General features: G+C 36.2%; 1 protein-coding gene across 2 annotated transcripts in view; it reads left to right on the top strand.

Annotated features, from left to right (window-relative positions):
• The window catches only part of stk11ip (serine/threonine kinase 11 interacting protein), a 35,973-nt gene that overhangs the window by 908 nt on the left and 25,935 nt on the right, over positions 1-9,130 (top strand). Inside the window, exons 1-14 of one of the 2 annotated variants that reach the window (XM_052558973.1) lie at positions 1,467-1,632; positions 2,097-2,164; positions 2,550-2,752; positions 2,981-3,055; positions 3,152-3,247; positions 3,336-3,443; positions 3,535-3,606; positions 3,968-4,097; positions 4,465-4,568; positions 4,859-4,948; positions 6,886-6,927; positions 8,058-8,228; positions 8,365-8,446; positions 8,531-8,977. In XM_052558973.1, coding sequence (XP_052414933.1) covers positions 2,098-2,164; positions 2,550-2,752; positions 2,981-3,055; positions 3,152-3,247; positions 3,336-3,443; positions 3,535-3,606; positions 3,968-4,097; positions 4,465-4,568; positions 4,859-4,948; positions 6,886-6,927; positions 8,058-8,228; positions 8,365-8,446; positions 8,531-8,977 — 1,687 coding nt within the window. In that variant the 5' untranslated portion in view covers positions 1,467-1,632; position 2,097. Of the gene's footprint in view, positions 1-1,466; positions 1,633-2,096; positions 2,165-2,549; positions 2,753-2,980; positions 3,056-3,151; positions 3,248-3,335; positions 3,444-3,534; positions 3,607-3,967; positions 4,098-4,464; positions 4,569-4,858; positions 4,949-6,885; positions 6,928-8,057; positions 8,229-8,364; positions 8,447-8,530; positions 8,978-9,130 lie in introns of those variants that run through there. The other variant, XM_052558974.1, reaches the window with a different exon arrangement.

Below are 9,130 nucleotides of genomic sequence, written 5' to 3'. Positions count from 1 at the left end.
CCTACGTGTACTTAGGACTAGCCTACAAGCTGAATGTTGTTGTAATCTCTCAGTTGCCTATTGATTACAGGGGCCAGGAGTCGAGGTATCATGCTTACCAACCAAACAACCATTAACCCATCTAGAGCAAAGCCCACACACACTTCCCCTCTGAGACTAATCGTTATTTATTTAAGGGAACAGAAATAGCTGCTCCATGTGAGACCTGTATCTGCAGCGGTAGTCGAAGAGATATAAATGAGGATTATTTTTCTTTGTGGGTACCCTCTGTTTTTATGGCATTTTATGTATTTGTGGTTGCAGGCTTCCTTTTCGCCTTGGAGATTTTGATGGAGAAAGGGGAATTTTGAAATGCCAGGTCATGTGGGTGTCGTGATGAAGCAGGAGATTTTATGCGGAACCTCATGTGTCACTTTTTAAAAAAGAACCAGCTGTAGACCCACAGGCTCATAACCCATGCCTTTGTACCCAGAGTTTGTACAGCGTCTGGGTTTCTGTAGAATTTCTAGGGCTGTAAGCCACAGTATCTCCAGTTGGTTAATGCAGATCTCCATCAAGGACATTTCTGAGTAAACAAGTGAGATAAATTACTCTTATGCCCCGAGAAACCTCTATATAGTATGCTCCACTGTGGAAATTAGAGAAAATTTTACATTACTAAGATACAAGCCATATAAAGTCAGTGATAATAATAATAATTATTTATTATTATTATTTATTAGAGAATTAAGTAAGTTGCACAGTTTTGTACAAACATTTATTCTTGTAGTCAGAGTTCAGAAAACAAATCCTTTAATATATAAAACTCTAACATAATATAAAGGATAATGTTTGGCCTTGGTTTCACAAAGAGTGAGATTTTGTGGCTAACAACACAGAGATTTGTGTCTCATAAAATGTATCTAATCAATATTATCTTAATGACGATAATATTCAAATATAGGGTATGCATTTCTTAATATGTGTGACTCCATATTAAAACATATCATATGTATACTCTGTTAAACCATTTACTAAAGTGTGTTCTCTGGAATATTGTTTATTGAGGTGGTTTTTGATTTCCAAGAAAAGCTGCCAATGTGGAAATAAGACAAGAGAGAGGAAACATATTTGCACATGTCCACCATAAAAACAGCAGTTACACAATCAGGTTGGTAATGTAGATTTTGCTGTGTTGCACTTTAAGCTATTGTAAAAATTGACATGTCAAGATAGTCAGTGAGATAAGAGTTGTGACTGCAATATCCAGCAGTGAGGGCAAATTAACAAATAAAAAAAATATTATTATTATTTAATAAACAAATAATCACAGTTTAAGTATTATGGGATATATTTATTTAATATTCTCATGCCATTAAACAGATCAACTTCAAAATACAAGTTATTTCTGTTTGTTTGTTTTTTAGTGCTCGTAAAAGACGCAGGAGGGCGCGCTCAGTTAAATATTCGCTTGTTTGGCGTCTTCGGGCCGCCGTACGTTTAAGAAACAAGATCATATGACGGCTATCAGGAAGGATGTCAACAAACGTCAAAGGGAATTAAACTGAGCTAATGCAATAAATCCCAATGCCGGTACAAAACCGGGCATAACGTTTTTTTGGGTTACAGGTCACTTATTTCTTGAAGCATAAGGTATGTTTTAGCGCATTTCGTAAGAACAGACATTGACCAACACAGCTGTTGGAGCGTCAGGAGTTAAGTTGCCAGTGTTTATTTGTTTTTGGTTAACAAATGTAAAATAACAGCGTAGGTACTGTGATTGAAAATTGAAATATCTGGAGCTTGTCTAGATACCTGGATTTTTTTTTTTTTTGTGATCATATCTTTTGTAGTGGTAAATATAATTAATATTGTTTTCTTCACCGTTAGCTTACATATCACAAATAGGGCGAACTGACAGGGCTTGCATTTGTTTACAGTTAAGGAACAGCGTGGGGAATGTTCGGTTCCCACCCTTTTTTTTCTGCTACATGTAGTTTTACATGCCAGTTTTATTACCCACATCAATGCCCTGTCTTCATAACAATGACAAATATAAGCTTAATATATATTCGGATTAGAGTAATTGCTGATATGATATGTTTCACCCTTTTTAGGATGTCATCCACTCAGGCCGGTCAGACAACGGTTGTACACAGGCTTGCCACGTTACTGCGAAATAATGGTATAGAATCAGTATTTAAATTTTCTCATTGTTAAATTCAGCAGTGGGACCAGGCCTAGTTCCAGGCATGCAAAAAATAAAAAACCACACAGCTAAAAATGTAACAAAGACGTTGTCAACGGTCACTCATCTAACTTTTTGCAAGGTTTGGAGTGAGTAGGATTCAAGTTGAGAATTGAATGTTATTATCTTTATGTTGAAGACATGGAGACAAAGCAATGTAATACATATTTATAATTGAAAATTTGGACACTGCTATGCAAGATAATGTTTGCATGTTGACAGAGATAATCAGTTGAATCTGAGAGTGCTTTTGCATGCTGTGCTTCTGAGGATGCTTAGCATGCTGAAGCATTGCATAATGTTCTAATTGGTCTCTCTATAGGTGACTCCGTGCTGGATGGTTCCAGTACTTTCACTCTGCAAGTGGGATGTTTACAGCACCTGACACAACTCTTTGAGCGGCACCTTCTCTCACGAACACATCAGCATGGTTTTCTGGCCCTGCCGTCCCACCCAGCAGACACTGCCTCCCTGCTGGAAGTCCAGTTTCTTTTCGACATGCTGCAGAAGACGATATCACTCAAGGTACTAAAGGTTCTGATGATGCTTTGATGTGTCTATAACATTATGAACTTATTAGGAGTATAGCTTCATTTTGATAGATGGAAGAAAAATGTATTCCATATTAATTATTAGTTCTACATTTTTTGTGTAAAGTTACTTCTAAGTGTCTTGTCTTGACTTAAATTTATTACACTGATCCAATACACTGTGCTGTTGTTGCAATTATCTGATCATATGTCTGTGAAACAGCTTGTTAATCCACCTGGTGTGAAACTACAGTATGTTGTGAAAATCTTCCCTTTCAAGTCCCTCAAACACTTAGAGGTATTTCAGAACAAACCAACCAAATTAATTTAGTTATATTTGTTGCTTTATTCTGCAATATTATCCTGGTGCTTTTTGTTTGATTATCTTATTTAGCTCAAGCGTATTCCTCCTCATTGCCTGGAGGGTCTTAGAGGAGTGTATTCTCAGCTGGAAGTCTTCACTTGCTCAAAAAGTGTCAGCTCTCTAGAGGTAATTTTTGCACCAACAAGCATTGGCACAATGGCTATAAATTGAATCATGTTTGCATACAGAATGTAATTGTGTTTGTGTTTAATAGGAGCTTCTCTCTCTGTGTGGAGGCGACCTTAGCTCAGCTTTACCCTGGTTAGAACTTCATACCCTTAATTTCAGTTACAATTCCATTTCCCGTCTTGATGAGTCGCTAGTAAGAATCTCCTGTTTTAAACTTATGACATAGGTGAAATAGAGTAACAGAAATTGGAATCTGCATGTAACAATTTTCTAAATTGTTTTAGAGTCTACTAAATGTCCTAAAGTGGCTTGACTTGAGCCACAACAAAATTCAAGACTGTGCTGAATTTTTGAAGGTAGGTTGCTTTTGTTCTTTCTTTTTTTCATGACTAGTATTAGACTTTTTTTTTCACAATTCTTTGTAAATTTTTTTCATGATTTTGAGGGAAAATCGGTGGATGTGTGTGAAAAAATTATGTTAATTTAAAGTTCTACATACCTTGACGGTAACTGAATGTATAATCAAATGAGCCAAAATAATAAACAATCATGCAAGGGGTGGTAGATGTGTAGTCTTTAAAAAGGGCTTAATTGGACAAAATAAGAATAATGAGAATTTATTTCTACAGTATGTCAGTGAAGGGATACCATTGCACACCCAATACAAATTCTAATGCATGATGTTACAATTAGTAACAATTTTCTGTCTCCATCAAGCCTCTTACTGAGCTGGAGCATCTGAATTTAGCCTATAATAACCTCCAAAGAACACCAGTGCTGGGTCTCAGTGCCCAAGCCAAACTCACAACCTTGATCCTTAGAAACAATGAACTGGAAACTATCAATGGTAAGTTTTCCATTTTCACTTTCCTCTTTTTCCCAACTTTATCACCCTCAAATGTTGAATTTATTTTAAGCTTTTTAATTGAAACACATGGTGGCTCTTTTACAATTTTGGAGAACAATTTGAAATAAATTACTTGAATCAAAAATGGAAAAATTAAGAGAACGTTAACTGAGTGTCAGCACATCATTTGACAACATATTCTTTATTGTATATTGTTTAAAATGGTATTTTTAACAAAAAAATGTAATTGATGCAGTAATTTGTGTGTGTTTTTGAATAGTGTAACAAACTGTGATTAGTTTGAATAAACCATTTTAGTTTACTAACCTAAATGAATTATCCTGTTATCCTGTATCCTAAAATGCAGGAGTGGAGCAGTTGTCATCACTTCAGTCTCTTGACCTGGCTTATAACCTTCTTATGGAGCATTCTCAGTTGGCGCCTCTGTCCCTCCTTCATAATCTCAGTATAGTAAGATAAACACACCTTATCTAAGTAATGCTTAGCTTAAACTGCTTGTTTCAAGCATATGAAAGTGATTATCCTCAGTCTCAGATTTTATACTTAGCATTTTTATGATGCTACAAATTTGGGTTTGATGAGGATCATAAGTACACATTTGAATACTACGTCTTCTAGCTCAGCCAACTGGATCTTACAATCACAATATGACTATTTTCCTCTGAAGAATGTGACATATTCACTTTTCATTTGCCTTCTACCATGTACCACTTTGACTGTTTTTTTTTGTCTCTTTTCAGTTAACTTTGGAGGGAAACCCTTTATATTTTCAGAAGACACACAGGGTATCGACTATCCACCACCTCTCTCCACGAGCTGCTTGTCAAGGGGTGAGTCTTTCTCTGTTTTCGAACATCTATAAACAGTGTACATCCTCAAAGTTATTATTTTAATAGGTCCCCATGTTAAAGCTTTATTATCAAGTATGGTCAGTCTATATAATGTGGCATACAATAATCTGAAGCAGTCTGTGAATTGCTACAATTAATATTTACATTAGCAAATGTAGTATATCTAAATATACATCATTGATTGTATTCATGTTTACAATGGCAACCACAGGGAGGTGCCATTGCTCCCTTTTTTTCTGATGTCATTCTTAAAGGGTTTGTTCACCTGAGAATGTAAATTAGTCCATCTTCTACTCACCCTCGAAGCATCCTAGTTGTATGTGGCTTTCTTCTTTCAGAATAATCCAGTCGGAGTTATATGAAATATTGTCCTTGCTCTTCCAATCCTTTCAATGGGGTAAGCAGGTGTTTGTTGTCAACAGTTCAGAAGACATGAAATAAAGTGCGCTCAACTGTAATAAAACGTTCCTCACACAGCTCCGGAGGGGTAAATAAAGTCCCCCTGTAGCAAATCCTTGTGTTTTTGTTTTTGTAAGATAAATTTCCAGATTTCAAATGTAATAAACACTTTTTTTCTGTGGGGAACCGGAAGACATACAGGTGGATGTCGTTGTTCTTCAGCGCTGCGTGCTTGTTGATGAGCGTGAGGAGAGAACAAACAAAACGCTGGTCACGAATTAGAAGCACAAAACAAGGATTTGTAAAGAAAAACATTGGAGGATTTCCAAATAAGCCTTGCTAAAGTAAGGAAACTTTGTTTCCTTTGCTTCTACATCTCCAAGAGCCAAAATGTTTGTTCCTTTGCTTCTACAGTTCCGCCTGCACATATTCTGCGTCCCACAGTCAGCAGATGTTAGCAAAAAAGTGTTTATTATCAGTGTTTATTGAAATCTGGATATTTATCTTACAAAAATGCATGGATTTGCTACAGTTGGTCTTTATTCACGGCCCGGAGCCGTGTGAGGGACGTTTTATTATAGATGTGCGCACTTTATTTCACGTCTTCAGAACTGTTGACTACAAACACTCGCTTACCCCCATTGAAAGGCTTGGAGGAGCAAGGACAATATTTACATTTACCGTATTTTTCACCTGAGTATAAGTCGCATCAGTCCAAAAATACGTTATGATGAGGAAAAAAACATATATAAGTCGCACTGGACTATAAGTCGCATTTATTTAGAACCAAGAACCAAGAGAAAACATTACCATCTACAGCCGCAAGAGGGCGCTCTATGCTGCTCAGTGTAGACTACAGGAACACTGAGCAGCATTTCTGGCAGCATAGAGCGCCCTCTCGCAGCTGTAAACGGTAATGTTTTCTGTTAGTTAATTTCTCACGGTTCATGTCAAATTAATTTTGATAAATAAGTCGCATCTGACTATAAGTCGCAGGACCAGCCAAACTATGAAAAAAAGTGTCACTTATAGTCCGGAAAATACGGTAGTCATTTACCAGACGCTTTTATCCAAAGCGACTTACAAATGAGGACAGTGGAAGCAATCAAAAACAACAAAAGAGCAATGATATATAAGTGCTATAGCAAGTCTCATTTAGCTTAAACATTGTACACGTAGCAAGGTCTTTTAAATAGTATAATAAATAAAAAAAAACTGATAGAATAGAAAAAGAATAGAGCAAGCTAGTGTTAGTATTCTGAAAGAATTAGATTATTGCATATTATTATTATTATTATTATTATTATTATTATTAATATTAGTTAGATTATTCTGAAAGAAGAAAGTCCCATACACTTAAGATGCTTCGAGGTGAGTAGAAGTTGGACGAATTTTCATTATCTGGTGAACTAACTCTTTCAAAGTAATAGTGAGATGTTTGCTTGTAGATCTTTCTCGCTGTTCTGCAGATGTTTTAGAGTTGTAAACTGATGTTTTAATGTCTTCTTGCATTTCAGCTCCAGTTGGATGGCACCCCTCTGTCGCAGTCTGATTTGCTGGTGGGTATCAAATGTTACTTCATGTGCCTTCTCAGGTCGTATCACCCTCCTTGTTTCTCATGCTGTATTGTGGGAGGCAAATCTGCTTTTAATCTACAATAGAATAGTGGGCAAAAAAGTGCTTTAATTCCTCTGACCCAATGGAGTTTTTAAACATCAATTGGCTGCAGGCATGGCCCAACAATCACTAAATGACATTTAGTGTTTAGTAAATGTTTGACCGTATGACTGATGTAAAGATTAAAAAATATTAAATAAATCACGTTTAACAATGAAACAGAAATGTCTAATATGTGAGAATTTAATTTAAAAGACATATAGACAGACAGACAGACAGACAGACAGATAGATAGATAGATAGATAGATAGATAGATAGAGTGGCATCCGCACTCTCATGACACATTGCTCAAAAAAATCAAATGTGGATGCTTTGTGTGAGAAGTCTTAAATCCGCTGTGCAACTGTTTTCCTCATATATTCATACGTTTACATTTATATTTACATTTACATTTGTTTTTGGACTCTTACGTTGTATACTTACAGTGACACCCAGTGTTCATACAGTATGATGATTTGTTAATAATGATTTGTTAATACAATGAGGTTGTCACTTATTTTTATATCTCACAAGATATTCATTGTAATAAACTGTACCAAATAAATGAGAAAACTAATATTGTAAATAATGTAAATAAAAAATAAAAAAAACCTATAAAAAAATAAATCCTAAAATATTTAGCCGTGTTGGACACATATCTGTTAGCATAATTACAAGATTTGTTTATTACAAGTAACACCCAAGAGGTAACTTTATTTGTCTCATGGTGGGAAGATATGAATGAACTTCCATTTTCACACAGAAGTATTTGCTATCAGCCAATCTCACCCTTTAACCCTGTCACATAGGTTAAGAAAAAAATGTGTTTCTATTGATGTAGAAATTTAGTCTGTTTATATAGATAGATCGATATAATGTTATCATTATTATTATTATTATTATTATTATTATTTTATATATAAGATGTTTCTAAGATTTAATTTATGGTCTGTATTTATTGGTAAAAAAAAAAAAAACATTTTGTGAACTCTTGTGACATTTTTTTATTTTCATTTATTTAATTTTTCACAGATCTTACCTAAATCTGGAAAGCTGACTCGTCAGATGTCCCGCATTTCTCAACAAGTTTCTATAGAACCTGACCAAGGAGGGCAGGAAGTGTCCAGTGGAGGTGGGGACATGACTGACAGTCTGACTGTAAGCATATCAGGAGTGACCAAAGTTCGGAAGAGGAGAAACAGAGTAAGTACATGTCTAAAATCTGGCCAAAAGTTTTTGTGGTTCCCAGTTAAACTAAATGAACATGATTGTTGATGATGCAAAGCCACCATAAAATTTTATTAAGGTCTGATTGTGTGCCAATTTTTGCCATTTGCAGAACAAGGTAAAGGTGAGGAGAGCCAGTATTTCAGAGCCCAGTGACACAGACCATGAGGTCAGAGTGAAGTCTGCTTTACAAGGTGATGAAAATATGAGTTAAGTCAGCTTGTGTGTTTTAAGCATATGTGTTACGCTTCTCATGTGAAATGTTTGATTCTCTTCAGATATTGTCCTCCCCCATAAGGAGGATATTGAGAGAATGGACAGTTTTCGAGAGCAGTTAGGAGAGGACTGGTTACGCTACCAGCATCACCTTGATGATACTCCAGTGAACCCATCTTTCCCAGTAGTAGACAGTTTAACCTTTAAAGTGAACACCAACGGCCACTGTACACCTGCATCCCCCCTACTTAAAACTAACACACCTCCAACCAGTCTGCAATTGCTCCCCCCTCCGCTTCTGTCCTCTGAACTGAAAGAGGAAGAGGACAAAGAAGAGATGGAGAGCACAGACCTGCAGCCTGAGACAGAGTCCACCTTGCAGTGCACAGGCCATAGCCCCCTGAACACTGAATCTACTCTTGAAACAAGTCTAGGAAACACTCAGGCTACAACTGAGGCCTACTCGGACCCAAAACCACCACCAGAGGAAGACGATGATGACAGGGGAGGTATATTCTATCCTAGAGATACGTTGATACTGATAACTATACCTTATGTACTGATATTTTAAGTGTGATAGTACCATCATCCACATTATCCATTTTCTCTAATGAATATGGATATTTTCAGTGTGGGTTTTCTATTTACATTATATCACTGGA

Source organism: Carassius gibelio, chromosome B6, assembly GCF_023724105.1.
Source record: "Carassius gibelio isolate Cgi1373 ecotype wild population from Czech Republic chromosome B6, carGib1.2-hapl.c, whole genome shotgun sequence".
NCBI classification, from domain to species: domain Eukaryota; kingdom Metazoa; phylum Chordata; class Actinopteri; order Cypriniformes; family Cyprinidae; genus Carassius; species Carassius gibelio.
The sequence above is the reverse complement of the archived record's forward strand: the minus strand, read 5'-3'. Positions and strand labels throughout refer to the sequence as shown.